The sequence below is a fragment of the Lonchura striata genome, chromosome 1 (assembly GCF_046129695.1).
Source record: "Lonchura striata isolate bLonStr1 chromosome 1, bLonStr1.mat, whole genome shotgun sequence".
In the NCBI taxonomy this organism is placed as follows: Eukaryota; Metazoa; Chordata; class Aves; order Passeriformes; family Estrildidae; genus Lonchura; species Lonchura striata.
Window position 1 is genome coordinate 112,996,992 of NC_134603.1, and position 21,378 is coordinate 113,018,369.

The following is a 21,378-nucleotide window of genomic DNA, read 5'->3' on the forward strand; positions in this document are numbered from 1 at the left end:
GGCTGCAAAGGAGGAAATGCCACCTTAGGAAATCTAAGGTAAGTCCCAGGCATGTGGTGTGGGCACAGTGCCCCAGTGTGGGCACAGGCAGGCCAGAACACCCGGCTGCAGACACATCCTTGGGTAAAGCAGCAGCAACTGACAACAGGTTCATCCTAAAGCTGTATTCTGAAGGTCCTTTGTCACAGGGACCTCCCTTCTGTATGGTCAAATAACATCTCCAGCAGTGTTTCCATGTAGGTAGAAGAGGATTAGTAATCAGGGACACAATTTTCAGCTCTTTTCTGTAGACAGGAGACTTCATTGAAAGCAGTAAATAGGCAAGTATACTAAAGAAGCTATCTAGAGCCCTACTTGAAAAACTTTAAACCCATTCTTTTCATGTTGTTACTATTATTCTTAGAACTAATTAGATGCATGTTTATAATTCTTGATGCAAAGCCCGTCTGCTGGTAATATAATGTAGTTATGGTGAAAAGTGAAGTCTCACAGATCACACTATGTTTTCACAAGTATGATGTAAACTGAAGTTAGAGTGAGAACCAGGAGTTCCACTGCCCTCACAGCACTAACTGCCATACAATAAAAATATTCCCAGCTGTAACAGCACTGAACTTAAATAATACATGAATAGTACTGCACACTCCAAATCACATAACTCATCAGTTAAAAACTGATTATATTTCATCCCTTATTTTCAAGGCCTAGCTCTGAGGTAATTAATACTTGATAATTAATTACATGCAGAGCACATTCCAGGTTCTCCATAGGGGTGGTGCCAAGAAAGAAAAGAATCTGGGTCAGAGCAGACCACTCCAAAAATCAATCATGTCTGGGTACAGAACACACAGCCCAGACCCTGGGACTGACATCTGAGGTCAGAATTTAAGAGCTGAACCGCTCTGTCTTGGATGAGCCACATTTGTCTCCTTTGAAAGCCCATCAAACACGCCAAGCACAGAGCAGATATGAAGTGAGTGGTGCTCCTTTACACCCTCTTTTCCAGTGATAGCATTGGTCCTCACCAGAAGAAATAGCCAGGATCTTGCACTGGCCATCTCAGAAAAGGGTGGCACCTCCAGTGTATGCTCAGGCCATTTTAGTTGCTTCATTTTTCTTTGTACAGATCTTCATAACAGAGAAAATAAACAAGACATTAACGAGAATAACTCCTCATCCACAGAGACTTTACAATCTCATTTCTCCCTTAATATAAATGTTCATAATTCTCTCATCCTTTTTTCCTTCTCAAACACGCAGAGGAAGAATTTAATCTTTAAAGAATGATTTTAATAATGTCAGACAAAAATCAAAGGAAGAAATCACAGATTATGAAAATACTTGATTTGATTGTCTTCTGTTGTTTAAATATCACTATAGAATTTGCACGACTGACACCAAAATCACAAGAATCAAGAATTTGTCTGCAGAAAGTCAAATGTACTCATGGAGTTTGCGCATCTTTGCAAATATCAGACACTTACAAAAACCACCAGTTTACTGGAACAAAACAATTGCTGTGAATTAATTACTAAAACAGAAATAAAACTCTTTAACTTAAAGCATCCGCTTCCAAGGTGCTGGCCTATGAAAAGTAGGTACACCATGACCAATAGGGAAAAAAAAAGAAATAAAACAAACAAACAAACAAACAAACTCAAACAAAAAAAATTAAAGAAAAAAATCATCATTTTAAAACCACATTCTGCAGGCAGGTTAGTCAGAAGCTGTGATTCCACCAAAGCAGGCTAAATTTCACATTTCCTTGTACTTATGAATTTACTTTAAGTCTTCACAGAAAGCAATAGGGAAGCAGCAAACTGGTTTTTCAAGAAGGGACAGATGCAGACTCCATGTTACTGCTGTTTGGACCAGCTGGCATTTGAATGCTCTCTTCCACAGTTTTTCTCACTGGTCCTGTAAGAAATCAACTGAAATTTTCTGAAAGTCACTTGCATTAAGAAATTAGGTCCACTCAATGCTGGCAGTAAACCAAATGAAACTAAAATGATGCCTATACTCTAATAAGGTGATTAAGGAAGCTGAAAGTGTCTTGTCTACTGGCAGCTCTGACTTACTAGTCCACTTAAGTGAAACCAGCAAGGTAGTGGGGCCTGCACACCTTTTGCAGCCTCCTCTCCAGTTGCAAAACATGGTAAAAAATAAAAGCATAGGAAGGTTACTGCAGTATAAGCGGAGTACAAGGACTACATTTTTCCTAGGCTGATGGAAACATTACCTTCCAGTTGAGTTCAATTTCACAGTCCAAGTAAAATTTCAAAGCTCCACCTTTATTTTTAAAAAGAAATTCAGTATTTAACTGAGAGATTTTTAAAAAATATGTCTTTGAAGAATTTAAGAAGTTCCCTCACCTAAATAACTTCCCTTTTTTGAAGACTCGGTGTTAAACAGTACGGTTGGAGGGAAAGGGAAGCAAAGGGTGGAAGATAAAGAAATACTCAAATCATTATAGATGCCCCATCCACAGTTCTCTAACAAAGAGTGGGGGTTTATCAGTTTCATGCTGTAGGGTTGCATTGATATTAGGTTCATCTACAAATTCTATTTCGCATGCCTGGGTGCTGCAAGGAGAGCGCTCCAGCTCCAACACTGTTATGTTGTTTGGCACCGAGGCAACAAGTACATTCCTTGGAACATAAAGGGTCAGCTGAGGACCACGGGCTGGCCAGTAGCGACCAAGATTAAAGCCATTGATCCAAATTTGCCCCTGTTAAGAGAGAAAGAAAAAATAACCTTTTAATAATCTGTCAGAGGTGAAATGACAAAATCAACTCAAGCATAACATTCTTGATATAGTAACTGAACTCCCTTCAAGGATAGATAATCTGTGCAAGAAAATGCTAATGACAGTCAAAAGAGCTTAAATTCCCTGAACAGTTAAAGCCATCACTAATATTTAAAAAGAAAGTGGTAAAACACTGCAGATATTCCAAATATGACAATAATTACAAAAGCAACTGCAAGCTCCTTGCACTGATTTTTGTCCCGAGTTTATGACCAAAACAAATTTGAAAACTGGATTTGCTTGAAGCTAACTGTTAAAAGGAGAATGAAGTCACAGAAGAAAAAATCAGATCCTAAGGCTCTTACGGTTCCCTGTAAAGTATAAGACTACATCACCTTGGTAGTCCCTGCTCTGTGATTTCAAGGGCAAGATACAGCTTGTCTAGACACATGAAATTCAGATCTCTCTTTTACTTGTAATAGCTTAGTTGACAAAGGTATTTGTGAAATCACACTGCAATAAAGTACTATTGTACTAACACACAACCATTAAAAGCCTTAGGATCTGCTACTATTATTTTAAGTACAATGAAAATGGGTCACACAAATTATTAAAATTGCTTTTTATAGTTGAGGTGGTCAGAACCCCTAGTTCAAAATACTGTACTAACATCATAAATACCTTAAATTCAAAAGAATTTTTAAAATAGGCAAGGAAAAAAGGAAAAAAGTCAAAACACTAATATATCTATAGAAACACTGAAGTGACACAAATGCAGATTTTTCCAAAAGTCCATAAATTGGCAGGCTGCAGAATGTTTAGTAAAATTGTAAACTAACTCTCACTGAGTTGAGCAGAGTCTTCATTCTTAAGCAAGATATACTGCTGATTTGCATAAATAATTTGCTTTTATTCCACCAAAGTGTTCTTTCACTGTATATCAAACAAGAGTCTAGTGTCAAGAAAAGGAATGGAAACCTTATTGTTTTGGTCTTTGGTAATCAAAACATAGAGGAAAACCAGATTCATGGCATGGATGTACACTGATAAACATAATAAAATTGTCTGAATCAGTGGAAAGTAGGACTTTTATTGCATTCAGTGATTTCTAAAGTTGTCTGGGATAGCTGAAATCAGAATATTTTAACACAATTTACAGATGCACAAATGTAATACAACAAGAATTGCTGTTCAAGCTGCTTTAGTGGTATTTTTCTAGTGTTTCCTTTTTCACATATTTATGAAAACAAATTTTATGAAACTCAAAAGAGAAACTTTTTAAGGAGTTAGTAACATACAAATGCAGTTGAGTTATTTCACCTCTGTATCACTTCCGTGGTATTGAGATCCTATCTTGCACCGTTCTGCCAAGGTGTTAATAAACCTTGACCTCAAATGTTTTTTTTTTAAATCAAGCAAGCTCACTACTTTCTGTTGCAGGTTTAGAAGAAAACTTGGCATGAATGCAAACTCCCCACACATAAGATGGATGAGTGAGTGCACCCACAAGACACTGGCCCTCCTCTCACAGAGATTGTCAGTAACCTGTGGGAAGTAGGTGTTTAGTGTGGGAATCAACTGCACTAGAACTCTGATGGAGGAGATATGATCAGAATCTGTTTCTGATCTGAATCAGTCACTGGCTGTAACTCCTTTTTCCAGTAAAGCTGAGAACTTAAATTTCTCAACTCCAAACTGTCTTTATTAATATTGCAGTTTCCAAAGACTTCACACTCAGGAATTTGTATGCACAAAGCAAGCAAATTATGACATTATATCTACTAACAAATATGCTCTAGACAAAATAAAAGAGGGAGGAACTTCATCTTTATGAACAAGATTTCCTTTAGCAGGGAGGGCAATTATAGCCCATGATTCCACAGAAAACAAGAACAGTTCTGACTCCAAATCCTCTTTTCTTTTGAAGAAAAAAAAGGTCCAATAAATATAAATATTCACTCAGTGGCATGTACGCTTAAGGGCATTGCGATTCCTCATGTGGAGGGTATGGAGGGTAGTTTTATTACTACTGAAGGGTTTAAAAAGCCCTGAAGGCAAGCAAGCTACAACACAGGTCATGACTGTTAATACTGCACCTTTCCTTCCAGGCTGTCCCTCATGCTATATTTCTTGCCTTTGCAAAGGCAGAACCATTATTAGGAGTTTAAGTTTTCTTGATAAGTGCTGCTTCTGTGTTTTTCAACTACTCAGACAGGTGAATTTTAATTCCTGTTAAGAATCCCACTCCACACTTAAGCAATTTACACAGTGCCATGCAAGGAACTAAGGCCCACATACAGTGAGTGGAATTTATACTCATCTACTTTAAAGGCATTTGCTCATTTGTAAAGTTATCTGAAAGTCTCAGTTTCCAGATATCTTACTTAAAACTCTCATTCAATCCATATAAAGCTTGAAGGATAAATTCAACAGCCAAACTTAAGTTCATCTGGAATCTCTCTCCAGGACTGCTTTACAGGGTATACAAACATAAAACAGAGGTTTCCATAGATCAGAGGAAAAGATTTCCCCCAGTACCTAAGAATTCCTGGACTACCTTGCCATTTTAAATATGCCAGTTTGCCAACTGGCAGGTATGGCCACCTTGCTTCCTGAGGAAGATTTATGACTGATAGGGTCACAGAATTTACTAAAAAGCTCTAAGATTCCAGTTGCCATTAAAAAAAAGCTAATTTTTGAAGTTTATTCAGTGATTGTATGACATGCACATATACAGGAACAGGGACTAAGTCAGACTTCCTCATCTAAGCTTAGTGTCAGCAACACCAAGAGCATGCAATGCATCACAGCTGTCTGCATATTGTGAAGTGCTTTAACCACTACAATACTGGCAGTGGAGACAGATCAGAAGCAGCTCCTTCTCCCACTTTATTTTAATAGCAGTAAATTAATTGTTTCAGAAAAGAACAATTTTGCTACCTAACACTGCCACAGCACTTCCCTAAAGCCTGGACTTAAACACTTAGGCTTCCACGAGAGTAACACTCCAGTGCACACACTCTGTGCCTCCCACCAGGAACAGCTGAGCTGCTCCTCCCCCATTCTGCATGCTGGTGATTTCAGATATGGCACTGTGAAAACACACTCTTTCCTGCTCTAGCTACACTCCAGCCCTGTAAGAAATTCCCATTGACAAAGATCTGCCCACCAGCTTCTCACAGCAGTGAGAATTTATCTATAGATAAATTGCTTTCCCTGTGCAGTGCTCCCTGATCCATTCAGCCCTGGTACAGGGCTCTCCAAGCATTAGATCCATATCTGTGGCACACCACCAGCCACAGAGTCCAAAACTCTTTATGCTTTGCAATAGGATCCATAGTTCCTAACACAACACCTCAAATATGATAAAAAAAAAAACCCGCGCAAACAAATGCAACACTTCTAAACAACCTGACAGTTAATCTTTCTCACTGTTGGAAAACTTGGGTGGATTAGTTCAGTTGTTTTGATTTTGGGGTTTTTTTGTGATGTTCCACTTTCTAGATCAACACTATGTATCTTTTGAATATGTTTCCCTTTTCTTAATGTTTTATCTCCAGACTGACTTAAAGCAAAGAATCTATTTTTTAGTAATTTAAATACATTTGAGACACCCACCTCCACGACCCGCCTCTACCCATCTAAGAGAGGTGGACTTTGATTGTCCATAGAAGTTTCAGTAGCTTTCTAAATGGACTTTGAGGTTTTTACAGCAAAAAACTTGTACCTTTGTCCAGCCAGGAAAATTGACATAGGTGTCCTGTGGCAAGTCTGGAATCCCTCCAGGAATTGAAAGAGTACCAGTGTAAAATGTAGGTACTTCGTAACTCAGTTCTTTGACAGCAGATCCCTTCGGGTGATGAAGGAGATAACTAATGTCATAGTTCACTGCTCCATCTATGTCTAGAGGATAGATTTCCCATCCCACAAGTACATCTTGAGCAAGAGTTAAATTTGAAACTAGACCCTAAGGGGAAGAAAAAAAAAAAACAACAATACAGAAATACAATTAGCTGATGTTACTGAAGCTAATTGGATGTATTATAAATCAGTCACAAATAAAAACTGATCAAAGTAACAGCTGGCTGCCCATCTGTGTATGAAAAACAAGCATCTGGTCTTCACCAAGTTGTAAGTTTTGTTTAAAAATAAAGAGCTTAATTTGTTCTCTGTGAAAGATCTGTTCCTCTTCAGAGTTTCAGGCTTTCATTGATACACAAAATTTTTTTCGAATTGTTTTCCTGTAACTGGAAAAATTTCTGTTTTGCTTTTACACAGACATGATTCCAAAACTTGAGTCTTAATAAAAAGGAGAAGCAACATTAAATACCATTAAGCCTGAGATACAATCACTTGATAACACTGAGTCACTAACCCAAGATACTAACTTGCACCATAGCAGAGAAAGTGGCACTTACTTCCCACAAATCTTCTCCAGATAAGATACAGTATAATAAAATCAGTGCACATGCCCAATTCAGTGAAATACTTTCAGCTTACAGTCAGCTTCAAGCCCATGGAATCCCATCTCATTTCTATAGGACCATGTACACAATGGTTTACAGCACACCAGGGTACTTGCACACTGAATGCCAAAGCAAGGTAAGGACATAATTTACAAAGAATGAAAATAACATCAAGTTACCCCTGCATACATCCTAATTTTCTTACAGTAATAGTTCCTAAAACAGTGTTTCAGTGCAATGCAAGGGGCTGGTTTTAACTGCTTGAATAGACCCTGCATAGAAGCTGTTTTTCGGTGCAAGACAAGTTATGTTGCAAACATAACATGTCAAACAGGAACAAGCAAAACCACAGTTTCCATGGCTTTGGAGAGCTTGTACGATGTGTGTCTGCTGTGGCATCTCATAAGCATTGCACTGTCTCTCAAAGGCTCACCATCTGTACAACCACTAAGTGGTTTTCTCTTCCTTTACCTAATGTCCACTCTACAGAATGGGAGCTTATTTTGCTTATTACAAATTAAAATATCTGCAAGTGTCAAAAGTTAGGTGATAAAACTTTTCTATACAACTTAGACTCTAGTCTAGCAATCAATTGAAATAATCCAACATAACTTTAGCCTGAGCTTTCTAACTTGCCTCCCTAAGCTCATCCTTAGGCACTATGAACAGAGTGATTTTTCAAATTATATTAAGTACCTACTAAACACTCTTACTTAGGTCTACATAAGAATACACATTCAATGATCCTTATCTAGAGCAGATTTGTAGGAAGTAAATACCACTTTCTCTGCTATTGTGCAAGTTAGTGTCTTGGGTTAGTGATTCAGTGTACCAAAATGTGGATATAAATTTTACAAGTAAAACTGGGATATAAGTGGCAGTGTGCATGTAAAAAGACACATAAAATAACAGAAACTACACTCTTCCTTCCTTTGTGTATTTTAACAACACGATTTAGATCAACAGGATGTTTTAAACCCAAAATCCTTTCAAGATTCCTTCCCAAAAGCTAGATGTCTAGCTCCATTTCAAGCTCAAAAAAGTGATAAAACTCCAGCCAAACAAAACCCTGAAAACCTATCCTCTTTGCTAAAAAATGTAAGGTTTCACAAGACAGGAACCTCTTCCCCTAATTGGATTTTCAAAAGCACATGGATTTTTTAAAACCCAAGGTATAATTACACACAGTTTTCAAAATCAACACAAAAGACAGCATGAAGGATGGAGTCTACAGAAAGAAGCAATGCACATAGTCCAAAGCCACCCAAGGAAGGTTGCCTTTTTTACACACAAAGATCCTGCTCTTAGAGGATTATTTTCACCATGGACATGTCTCTTAAACCTGCTTTCACTCTTATATGGTTAAAAGGTAAAGCATGAATTTCAGCTCAACCACAGCAACTGAGCATGTCCTTAATCCAATCTCTAAACCTCTAGTCTCTTACCTTAATTAACACCAAGCATATAGGTTTCCTTATCATCTGGCCTGTTAATAAATAAATAAATAAAAGCAATGGTTCTGCTGCCTGAACGTGAAGGCAAAACACTGGGGTTCCCCTGCCACTCAGATAAAGGCAAAATACCTTGAAGAGACAGTATGAACACAGCTGGCACTACTGCTACCTACTGCATACTAATAAAATCAAAAATAAAAAAATTGCATGCTATGAACTGTACAGAGCACAAACATAACAGACTCACCTCTACAGCACTCCTGTCTTTTATTGACTGTTACGCAGCATGGGGGATCCCATTAAGTCTAAAACCAATCTAAAAATTTGCTTTTTGCCCCTGCTCTTCCTAGTGCTACATTAGTGGTACTACCATGGTATGGACTTTACATGGCAAGGGTTTGTTAGCAAGGGGAGCTGCAGTGGAGACTCTTCTGAGAAGATGCCAAAAGCTGCCCCATACTAGACAAAGACACTTTTGGTTGACTCTGGAACAGACCCCCTGCTGAGACCATCAGTGATTCTGGGAGCATCTCCTTGATGACATATTTAAGAATAAGTTGAGTTCCCCTAGCTGAGTTTATTTTGACCATGACAGTAATTTCTGAGTGATCCCCTTGTCCTTATCTTGAACCACAAAACCTTTACTGTATTTTCTTCCCCTCTCCTGTTGGTGGAGGAGGAGTGACAGAATGAGCAAGGTCAACCAATGATAGAATGAGCAATGTCAGCCAAGGTCAACCCATCACAGCCACTCATGCATGGAGGCGACAGTCCTGAAGGGTAGCACACACCCAGAAGCACTGGGAAGCTCTCTGATAATTATCTGACACCTGGTTAGTCTGGGTGAACTGGCACTTCTGCACGCTGAAGCGCTCATGGACAGCCTTTCCCAGCCACACTCAGAGTACTGCAAGGGTACACTGCTGACAAATGAAATGGAACAAGAAAAAAGATACAACAGTGTATTTATGTACACATACATACATCCCTCCAGCCTCCAAAAGCAATCCCAGGGTTCACAAGCCTCAAAGTGCAATCAAGTTCTGGACCAATTTCCAATTTTGGAAATTTATAGAAACATTTTTGGAATTTTTTTGGAGTTTAAAGAATCATTTTTTGGAGTTTATAGAAACAATTTTAATATTGTTATCTACAAACTTAACTAAACTGGAAAATATTGTGGGTGACACTTTGGCTGATAATGTAAGTAAACAAACAAAGTTTAAAAGATATCTATCAGCTTTTAATTTCTCATTGATTTTGGTGACTGGAAAACTCAGATGAAACTACTGATTAGTTATATTTTAGGTAAAGTTACAGCTGTCTAATCCTGACCTTTGTGCTCTTCCCAATTCACTACTTTCTTTTTAACCTGTGGAAAAGACAAAAAGCCATCACAATCCAATAACTCAATAGATTTTACTTACCTTAAAGTCATTATTGTATCTACCAAAGTTGACTCGGCCCATATTCTCTACCAAGATGTCCAGATTTGCTCCAGCCTGCCCAGTTATGTTTATCTTAAGTGATTTGTCCCTTTCAAGGACACCCTGAGGTACCTATATGAATTGCAACAAGAAGAAGAAAACAGTAACCACTGAAAACTGAAAATGCCCTGTTATTTGTTTTTTCAATTTGCATGAAGAGATTAAAACCGACAAAGGAAAAAAAAAGAATAAAGAAAATCCCTTTCCTCTCCACCTCCTGCATGTGAACACACACATACACAAAGGACTTCTACATCAACATTCACATTTTAGTACATCAACTGGATGTGCTAGTGGGTTTTGATGCATCTGATTCACAAAAGCAAGTTCCCAAATTTAGTCCAGTGACTGAAAAGATTCTGGCAATATCAGTGATTTAATCATTGGCTTAATCGTCCAATTATGTGTGCAACAATATTTAGTTTTATTTATTCCTATTCCCACAACACAAGGAAAGATGAGCTTGGTCTGGACACAAAGGTGATGAGAGTCAATATGCATCAAATATTAACCAAAAAATTGACTGTAAAATACATGAATTTATATTAATTTTCCTTTAGCAAGGCCAAAACCCTGCTTACGGAAAGAAAGACTAAGTTTATATTCTGTACAATACGCTTTTTTTTTTTTTTAAACTGTGGTTAGAAGCCAGTTTCATAAGGTAAGACATAGGCTCAGGCTTTCTCCTTCCAACCTCAAAGGAAGAAACTAATAAAAAAATCTTTGCAAATATTGCAGAAAGCCAACAAGTATATATATCAGAAACATATTCCATAAACCTGCAAGTAAATCCATTCTATAGATCTTTTATTCACCTCAGTCATAAATATGTATCAATATTCAAATATGTCAAAAATGGCAAGACAAAAGATAGCAATGTTTTCTGAAATACTAATTTGAACATCTGGTATGCATCAAGTATATGCTTCCTTATTTTCCTCATGTGATTAAATATGATCAGGGTTGCTTTGGTGATCTGGAGAAAGGAGGAAAAAAAAAACCCAGTCTGCATCCTCGACTTTCATGAAGGCCACTGATGGCAAAAATTAATAGCAGTGAACAGTGATTTTACCCCATCGACAGAGACATAGGCACGATCATGGACTCCATTTAAAGGTGAAGACAGTGGTGTTGGCTCCACACAGTTCTTTGGAAGTGTGGTTCTATACAGTACATATCCAAAATACTAGGAAAAGAAAAGAAAAAAAACCCAACAGAGTAATGAAATAAGTAATTTGCTTTTTCAATTCAGGTAATGATTTAAAAATATCACACATTTCTGCCTACATGTCTGCACTGAAATGATGATTTTCATTCACTTCAGACAGCGACTACCACAGAAAGCATTTCAGATTCGAGTTTACTTTGACCTTTAGGTAATGGGTGACCTTTAGGTAAACTGGTGAAAATCCCTTTATAACTGAGTTTACATAAAAAAACTTGTAAGTTCACTTCTCATCCAGTGCCCATAAATTGATACATTCATCAAGTCAACATTATTTAGTTATCCATTAAATACATGGCTTACATCAGGAACATTTTGGAATAATTTTCACGAAGTTCCCCATCAGGAATGGAAAAAAATAAGTCATAGCCATTCCTGAGACCTTAGCAGGCTGGAGAGTTGGGTGGAGAGGTAAATTACAACCTTCAAAAAAGGGCCCTGCACCTGGGGAATAATAACCCCATGCACAAGCACAGGCTGCGGGCTGATCTGCTGGGAAGCAGCTCTGTGAAGAAGGACCTGGGGTCCTGGTTTCCTGATCCAGCAGTGCCCTGGGGGCCAAGGAGGCTGATGATATCCTGGGGACAAAAGGAAAAGCATGGACACCAGGTCAAGGGAGATGATCCTGCCCCTCTCCTCAGCCCTAGAGAGGCCACATCGGCAATGCTGTGCTCAGTTCTGGCTTCCTCAGGAAAAGAGGACACAGAACTACTGAAGCAGATCAAGCAGAGGGCTATGAAAATGATTAAAAAAAAAACCAACAAAACTTTTTAAGACCTGAAAATTAATACTTCAGAGAAGAGAGAAATCAAGGTGAAAACCTAGACAGCACAGACACCTATATCCACAGGAATAAGAAAACCTCAGGTGCAAAACAGGAGGAGTACTGTAGAATATGAAAAGGCCTCCAATGCAAAAATCCAGGATACCTTTATAATACTATTCCTTGTGTGCTAGATAAAGTGTAAGACACGATATAAGGAGAGTAATACCACAGAGGATTGTTCAAATAAACTCCACAAAATTACTGCAAAGTGCCTGCTGAAGGAATCCTCACCTGCTTTAGCTCAACAAAGGTCAATGGGTAAGTGCTTCTCACTGGTCCAGAACGTGACAGTCCATCAAGAACCTCCAACACAGTCCCTGCCTGCAGCACAGAAAAGGCAGATATATGAAAGTCAATAAGTTTCAGTCCAAGTATAACAGCACATCCAGCCATCAAGTCAGCTAGCTCCATGTGTCCAGAAAGTTAACAAATCTTTACATTATCTTTGCAGGCATTTAAAATACAATATAGCAGAGACAACTGATGAGCTCTGAAAGAAACATGCCACATGTAGAGCAGTGATTTAATAAAAACAGATGCTCTAATTTTGCTATGCATTCATAAAAATAAAAGTGACCCTTCATTTTTTAACTAGAACTACCCCAGTAGTTTCTCTGTGAAAGTTGTATAAACAAACACAACTGCTTGGGATGATTAATACAAATATATTACCTAAATTTTGCTCAGCTATACTTAAAATCAAGCTAGGGAAAATGCCACTGATTCCCATTGAGTTACTCTGGAATCATTCCGAGTTAAGTAGGGATGCTTTAATTCCAGTTTAATTCCATCAAGAGCCATCCAAGATGAATTTACCCTATTTAGTCTTAAATGATTTTAGAAACTCTAAGGCTGTAATTAAGTTATCATATGTAAGTAGCTGGACTGGTTTTAATGAGACTGGGAACAAGGTTCAGGCTAGTCACACACATAAATACCTTGCTGAATAAGGACTTAGATGCATACAATTAAATTGCCTTTTATTGTCATTATGTAATATTCTACATCTATGATTCTCTCTCAAACACCACTATCAGTTTTAGATTAGTCAAATGCACACAATATGCCTAGTGTGTTACAAGCTCAAAAAATTAATTTAGTGTGATTTTTCATGAAAGACGTCAGTCTGTTTCCCCAGAATTATTGTCACTGTTCAGTGGTAACTACACATTACACATTCAAATACCTCTCATATACCAAATTTACATTCAAATGCTTAATTAAAAAGAAGAAAAAAAAGGTGTTTAAAGTTATGTAAAACTATACTATAAGAGTACTCATAGCAGTACAAATTTCTGAAGGTACTTCAATAACAGAAGTATTGAATTTTTGTAGAACTTACATGAAAGTTATACTAAAATATTAGAATGTACATACAGAATGTACGTACACTTTACAGTGATGCAACAGAAGACAGCATGAATTGTCTATTGTATACATAATTAAGTCTGCAGTTTTGGCTGGGATACAGTTCATTTTCTTCACAGTAGTTTGCATGGGGCTGTGTTTTGGATTCTTGCTAAGACTGCTGACAACACAGGTATATTTTGGCTACTGCTGAGCAGGGTTTACAGAGTCAAGAATTTCCTGCTTCTCTCACCAGAGAGGAGGCTGGGGATGCTCAAGAAGCTGAGAGGGAACACAGCCAGGACAGCTGACCCCCACTGACCAAAGGGATATCCTGTACCTTTGCTGTCATCCTCAGCAACAAAAGCTGGAGGAAAAAGGAGGAAGGGGAGATGTTTGATGTGACACGTAACCAACACACATGAATTGTTCAAAAGGTGTGTGATGTGGCTCTCTGGAACATGGTTTAGTGAAGAATACAGTAGTGGCTGGGTTAATGCTTGGACTCAGTAACCTTAGAGGTTTTTTCCAACATAAATGATTCTATGATGGAGCCCTGCTTCCCTGGGGAAGGCTGAGAGCCTCTCTCCACAAAGGTAGTAGCAAATGAGCTCCTTATTTTGCTTCACTTATGTGTGCAGTTTTTGCTTACCTACTGAACTGTACTTATCTTAACCCACAAATTTTCACACCTTTCTGATTCTCTCCCCCACCCTACTGGGGGAGAGAATGACTGGCTGCATGGTGCTCAGCTGCCTACCAGGATTAAACCACAACAACCATGTAGACACACATTTAACAGACTTCTGAAATGAGCTTATCTTAACTCTAGCTAGGAACAAGCAAGCAAAAGGACGCCATAAGTACATAAATGGTAACACCAACACTGTAAGTATCTAAAAGGTAACACAACACTATCTGGAGGTTGAGTCACCCTTACTAGCCTACAGTTAAGCATGTTCACTTGGGCAAGGAGACTGCTGGTCAAACACGGCTTGCAAAATTTTCATGAAAGTAGTTTGCTCTTATGTTTTCAGTTTAGAAGTTGTACCTAAAATAGCAATCATCTTTCATACAGTAAAATTTCCCAGACATTCCAGACTGCATACATGGTCCACTCCTTATCTTGTGCTCCTCCAAGGGAGCCAGTAATGTTACAGGAATATGCAGGACTTGCCAGGCCACAGGAGAGATTTAGCAAGAGATGCAAAACACTGATAAAGGTAATTTATATAATTGAACAATCCTATGGGCATTAATATTCTTACCCCTAGGTGGACAGCAAAACCAGAAATTAATACAAGCAGCATTAAGACATGGGCATCACTTGAGTTACTAAGTGGCAATGAATGCTGCTTTGTGCCTTGCTGACCTGAATATTAGCAGCTTGTACATGTGCCTGTTTGACTTTTTTTTTTTTAAGTCCCTGCTACTGAAGGGGCTTCTATTCTGAATATGAGTCAACCATGCAGGATTCACTCAGGGATCGGTGGAAGCTTGTTTCTTTGAAATTTCAATAGTTTATTTTTGTTCAGCTTTTCAGTCATCGGTGGTACATACAAAAAAAAATCTTCAAGACAAGATCTGGTCTTGCTGAAAATTCCTGCTGACTGCTATTTAGTGGATAATCAGTACCACAAGAGAAAATTAACAGTAAACTTAAAAATTACAAATATTGTCAGGAACTTTTAAAAGCAACCTGTAAAACAACAGATGACTGCTAAAAAAAACCAATATTTTTTAATCCTCCAGAGCAAAGTCTTCAAAACCCAAGTGTAAAGTCAAGCATGAAAGAAAAAAGAAACTAAATAGTTCCAATAGGAATATCAACTACAGGTTTGCTTAACCCCTTTCTAGCCCCAACACACACCAGCACTACCTGCTACTTGCTATTGCTTGAGCTCTCCATATCTTAAGAACTGAATACTTCTCCAGGACTTATAAGTCTGCAGGCTGCTGTGGTAGGGCAAGCACTTCCTTGTGATCAAGCACTTCTCAGGGCCCCCCAGGTTTCTGGTAACCAGAAACTACCACCTGCTCACAAGCCTGCAGAGCCACGTGCACACATTTCAGGAATTAAGAATCATTTATTCCCCTCTGGAAAGAATGCTTCCTAAGTTCTGGGAGTTAAATACTTAAAACCTATCATCTTGTTCACATTTCTGGAGCCCAGATACTTCAGTTCTGCCTTTGCTTGTCCTCATTCCCCATCTTCAACACTTCTCTTTTGCATCTATCCAACAAGTTTTTTTCCACATCACCTGCTTTCCTGCCTTTGCTCTTACATAGCGATGTCAGTGTTTCCAGCATCTTTTAATAAACTGTATTTTTCCCACTCAGGAGGATTCATTAAAATAAATCAACAGCTCAAAATTAACAATTGTCTCATCAGGGGAATTGCTATGTAAGGACTGAACTGCCACAGAATATCTTGTGGAAAAAAGAGATAGAGAATATCATGCTCCAGTTACATGTACCTCTGTAAAGTACATCATATGACCCCTGAAAATACTCCAGAGTTTCCTTTCTCTCATCCTTTCTGCAAAAGTGTCAGGGGAGTCGGTTCACTGGAGTAGACTCAATGCTCTCCAATGGCAGACTGACTGCTGGACTCCAGCTGCAGAGTGAAGACCCACACAGTACCTGTGTTAGCACTGACTGTCACTGCAAATGACATAGCTAGGAAGTTTACTGCTACCAAAGCTAAATACTATTATTTAGAATATTCCCTCTCTGCTATTCACCCAAATACATTAAGGCTTCTTCACATAACAAAGTGTATTGGAACTGGTTCCAGCTGGGGCTAGAATGGAGTTGGGAAGGCAGCTCTGAGCTGGCACAGAACAAACCCCCTGTGACTGGAGACTCATCTTGTGTTGCAGAGAACCCAGCAGAGCAAACTGCTGCTGAAGCTAAGCAGTGGGTCACAGAGCAAAAGGCAGCCTTCTTCACAGAAAACATTTCCAGAGGCTTTCAGTGCAGACAGCAGTATATGTACTGGCATGACAGAAACCTTTTCTGGCAGTTTACATCTGACATGCCATCTGCATTCCTAAAACTGATGCCTGGAGAGTGAAACACTTCCTCTCAAACACTCACAAAGTGTAGAAGGTGCAGGTTAGATGAAAGATGCAATATTTGAGCAAGTTTGGTCATCTGACTCTTGTGAGAGTCCAGCAGCACTCATTTCTTGAAGACATGAAAGAGAAAGTTCTTCATTCTAGTGAAACTGGACAGCCTTATCTGAGAGCCATGACCCATGACAAGATGGGAGAGTCAACATCTGATAACTGGGCTGCCAAGTGCTCGCACCCAAAGACAGCAGCCACAGTGGTGGGTGTAATGATAACAGCCTATAATTAGTCACTACTGCCAGTTCAGTGAAACATCATATGGGAAGAAGAAACTCAAAGATTGTTGAAAGTGATATAGATCTCTTTCAACCTCACAGATGAACCACTTTTATGCAAAAAGTACTTCTGCCCACCACTTGAGTGGAATGACTTGAAAATGCCTGCAAAGCCTTACCACTACTAAATTTTGCAATGCTTCAGCTGCAGAGATGAGATACATCACTAACTGGAAAAATAACTGCCAAATTGAAATTACAAAGTATGAAATCAGAGCATTAGGAGTTCAGGTATCCAGCACATCAACTGCAGTAAGCCTCCATCTCAAAACTTGTCTGTGCCCAGCAGAAAGAATATAGCCAAATTCATATCTGCTGTCTCCTCTGTTGCCCATTAAACCATCCATTTCACTCACTGCAGGATCCTAGCTCTCAAATGTGTCTCACAAAAAATTGTCCTTGATCCTAAAATGATGGTGCTACAGTCAAACCCCAGATACTTGTGAGCTGACCAGCTACACCACTATTGTCAGACAGGCTGGTCAGACAGGCTGGGTTCTGTGTGCTTTTCCCTCAGCAGGAAACTGATTTAATTTCTCTCATCAGCTACAGATCCTGAGAGAAACTTTATCAATAAGATTTTCAAATTTATCACAAATATTCCACATTCAAAATTTAAATGCCTGGACGTATTTAAAATAAGTATATTCTACTTTTCCTTCCACTTTAGAGGTATCACCAGCTACAAAAACACTTTGTTGTAGGTCTCATGGTTACATTCCCCAGCTACATTACTGATACATGAGTTATCTTTAACAACTATGAATCTGTTGTGTTAATAACATATTCATTTCTGTTCAGCAAAGATTCAGGTATATACTGCATATTGTAAACACTATCTTTTTACAGCCAGGTAAGCTGCACTTGACCATTTTCTAATATGGGCATGATTCCTAACTCAAAAACTCTAATCCCTTCTTCATCAAAGTTTGCTTTCAAGGTTTTCCTCTTTATTTTGTAGGATATTTAGAGCCTGTTGTGACACCCTCATAAATATTTTTTATAAAAAGCAAACAGAGAGCATTATGAAAAGATACACAGTGTATTACAGATGTTAATTTACCTTCTGCAAGCGAACCTTCCCGTATGCAAATTTGGGTGTTGTTGGAGGGATAAGACCTTCTGGTAACTGCTTATACTAGAAAGAGAAAAAGAAAACACACACACATACAAGTTAAATACAAACATACTTTAACTTAATTCTCACTTTACACTTCACAAGTTACAAATTGTAACTCTATCTAAAAAAGTAAATAATTTCCCTAAAAAATTACAGCTGCTTCTAGTCTTAAAAATGGAATTTTTTTTAAAAAAAGAAAAAATCTTACTTGATCACATATGGGGAAAAAAATTTAAGAACTATTCAACATTAGGTAAAAGTAAAAAGCATAATGAACAAAGTGAACTACCAAAATTCCCAGTGCCCTTGGAGCCCTCCTGTGGCTACAGCCTGAGTTACTGTCTTCCACAGCTTTTCTGTAGTCCTCTCCCCAGTTCATGGGAGTTTGAGTGAACCTTTACAAATCTGTAAGACAGTGTTTCCATCTGACCCTTTGTGAGCAACACTTCCTTATAGGAATTACTAGCCTCTTGTGCCTTTCCTTTCAGTGTTAACGATATTCCACCACCACCACCTGCTACTCCATTACTACCTGGGCTGGGGTCTTTGAGAAACAGGCCTGGAGACCACAGCTCCATGAACACCTGAGGTCCCACCTTTAGCTTCCCTCTGTTCCTGTTCTAGACAACTGTCCAGTCAGTCACAGGGAAACATGACAAAGAAATGCTCTGACCACCCATCTACTTCTGGTTGCTTCTTGTCTACTTTTAAGAATAATCACCAGAAATCAGCAGAGAGAAGGGATGAAGGGCCTCCACTCACTCACTACTCTTCTGGACATCTTTAAAGTGTGGCAGACCAGACAGTGGCTTTCTGCCTTGGCCTTCTCCTTTTTGTGCCTACAACCTTCTTCTCTCCTTGCCATCATCTGCTTCTTGCCCTCCTGCCATTATTTAATAGCCACCCTTCCCACCTGTTATTTCATTAACTAGACATGGCCTGACTGCATATTAGAGAAAAAACTTCTGCAGATGAGATACCCATGTGAAGCAATCCAAGCCTACATTTTAATACACACGTACAAAAGACCAACTTTGTGAAGAGTGTCTCCATCTGCAAATTAGGTGACTTTGAAGTGCTTACCTTGTCAGGGTTTTTTTTAAATAATTTTGATTAGGGGCTGAAAGGATATTTTGGTTTAGCTGGAGGCTTTGTGCTTTGTTTTTAACAGACCACAGCAATAAATTCCCAATGATACCCTGTTAAGGGTATGGATGGATGAAAGTTACGGATGGATGAAAGCCTGATTTACATATCCAGTAAGAAGTTAATTTCTTCACCTTTGTATTGGAAAACAATCAAGATATCCAGATTTAAAGAAAACAAAAGTTGTATTCACCCAAGAGGAGAAATCAAAAGCAGGAAATTTCAGCTCTAATAGTAAAAATTAAAAGAATTATGTCAGCAATTGAATAACCTGTAGACTGAAATTCTTCATTACATTTTTTTAACTATTGGAAACTGTAAAGAAAGACTTTAATGTTATCCTTGTAACACAGCTAACATGTTGAACACAGTCATTTATTACAGGTAACTTTATTTTCTTTCATCAGCTTCACCTCAAACTGCAATTGCTACAGGTTTAGAATCCACAGCAGTGACAGGAAAATCTCACTGAAAATCTATGGACATGCAAAGTAAGGAACAATCCAACCACACCAAAAAAATGACCCAATACACCTGAGGTTATAGTGAACATTTCACATCTTATCAAGGCTCTCTCACTGCACTAGAATACTACTTACATCTCAGAGAGGGGTCTTGCACCTTGAAGAAAACAATTCAATATCAGGAAGTTTGTGGATTTCTCTGGTGAGAAAAGCTGTATCAAGACAGGAAACTCCCCTTGGAAAGGCCATCAAAATTATCCCATCAATTTATCCCATCAGGCTTAGGGATGATGGTGGAATTGAAGAAAAAAATCCACAGCAGGCCTTCCACAGTTACAGAGATAAAGGCATTCTCAACTCTAGAGAAATTGTAGTACACTTCTGGGAGATCTACTCTCAGTATAAAAAGGTCTTCTAGTGAATAGGAATGTTGCTGGTATGCAACAGGATAGTGACTACAAGCCTGAGCCTTGGGATTCTCATGGAACCTCATCTGAACAGCCTCCAGTGCAAGGCTATTCAAAAGCCAGACACAGGTTCCATGTTCTACTTCAGTCTCCAGTTTGTGGAGACACTGCAATTTTACAGCAAGGCAAAGCTGGTCCCACCCACTAGCTGAAATTTGTGAAAACACAAAACCAAGATGTGTTCTTTTGAGTAAGCCTGGTCTTTCTTAGAGGCCCAAAACCTCAACATGAACTTTGGGACAGACAGCCAAAGCACTAAACTGCAGCACAAATTGGGCTGACATCAGGTCATCAGCCTAAGATGACTGAATCGCTGACTGATGCTGCAAGGAAAAAGCTCTGTACACTCCTCCTCCCTCTCTACTCCCAGCCAAACCCTTCCCACCTCCCTCTGCTCCCTCTGTGGCAGCACTGGCTCTCATCTGACTGAGTGAGCTTACTTTACTCTTTTACTTTACTGACCTTGAGAGAAAACAAATACAGCAAAAAAGGAGAGCTGAACCATGTCAGTGTCAGACCTACATCCGTATCCTCTCCTCTGAAAGGAAGGAGGAAGCCATTGGGACAGAAAGAATAGCTAGAGAGGTGCAAGATATTTTGCTTTTTGTAACAAGAAGCAGTTAGGTTGGCCTAATTGTCTTGTTCCATTTCACTTCCCCCAGCTGCAGAAAATAGTATATTGAGGAATAACTTACACCAACACAAAACCAAGAAAGTTTAGAGTACACCTAGGATGTTTCAAAGAACCATTCTAAAAATGTCCTGGGGACACTCACCATACCAATGACTTTTCTCAAGGCAAAATACTTTTCTGTCAGATCTCCTGCCTCGCTCAGGGGAGCATCATAGTCATAACTAGTGGGCTGAGGCATATAGGGCATATTAGCACCTAGGGCAGGAGGAAAAAAGAAAGAGCAATAAAAACAGTGGAAGAGATGGGGTTTTTTTCCAAAGGTATCAATTGTCAGAATTCTTTCCGATTACAACCATATTTTGCTACATTTTTAGCTTCAGTGTAGGCCTTGATGTTTGGGATTTGGCATAAAAAATTGTTCCTGAAGGAGGACAATGTACTTGTGAGCTTACACCACTCTGTGAAATATTCTAAAGAGGAACACATTTATCTGTGTTCCAACTGTTTCACAGCACCGAGTGAAACAGAAGTAGCCTTGGAAAAGACAAATACCATGTGGGTTTGGTACAGCATGTTGTCAATAAACA

General features: G+C 38.8%; 1 protein-coding gene across 1 annotated transcript in view; it reads right to left on the minus strand.

Moving 5' to 3' along the window:
- Window positions 1–1,268: 1,268 nt before the first annotated feature.
- GLB1 (galactosidase beta 1) overlaps window positions 1,269–21,378 on the minus strand; it is a 41,037-nt gene continuing 20,927 nt past the window's right edge. The window contains exons 10-16 of the mRNA XM_021531263.3: window positions 20,934–21,046; window positions 18,024–18,098; window positions 12,436–12,525; window positions 11,226–11,339; window positions 10,094–10,225; window positions 6,474–6,713; window positions 1,269–2,728 (exon numbers count right to left, since the gene is read on the minus strand). Of these exons, the coding sequence (XP_021386938.2) occupies window positions 2,468–2,728; window positions 6,474–6,713; window positions 10,094–10,225; window positions 11,226–11,339; window positions 12,436–12,525; window positions 18,024–18,098; window positions 20,934–21,046 (1,025 nt within the window). The 3' untranslated portion in view covers window positions 1,269–2,467. The remainder of the gene's footprint in view (window positions 2,729–6,473; window positions 6,714–10,093; window positions 10,226–11,225; window positions 11,340–12,435; window positions 12,526–18,023; window positions 18,099–20,933; window positions 21,047–21,378) is intronic.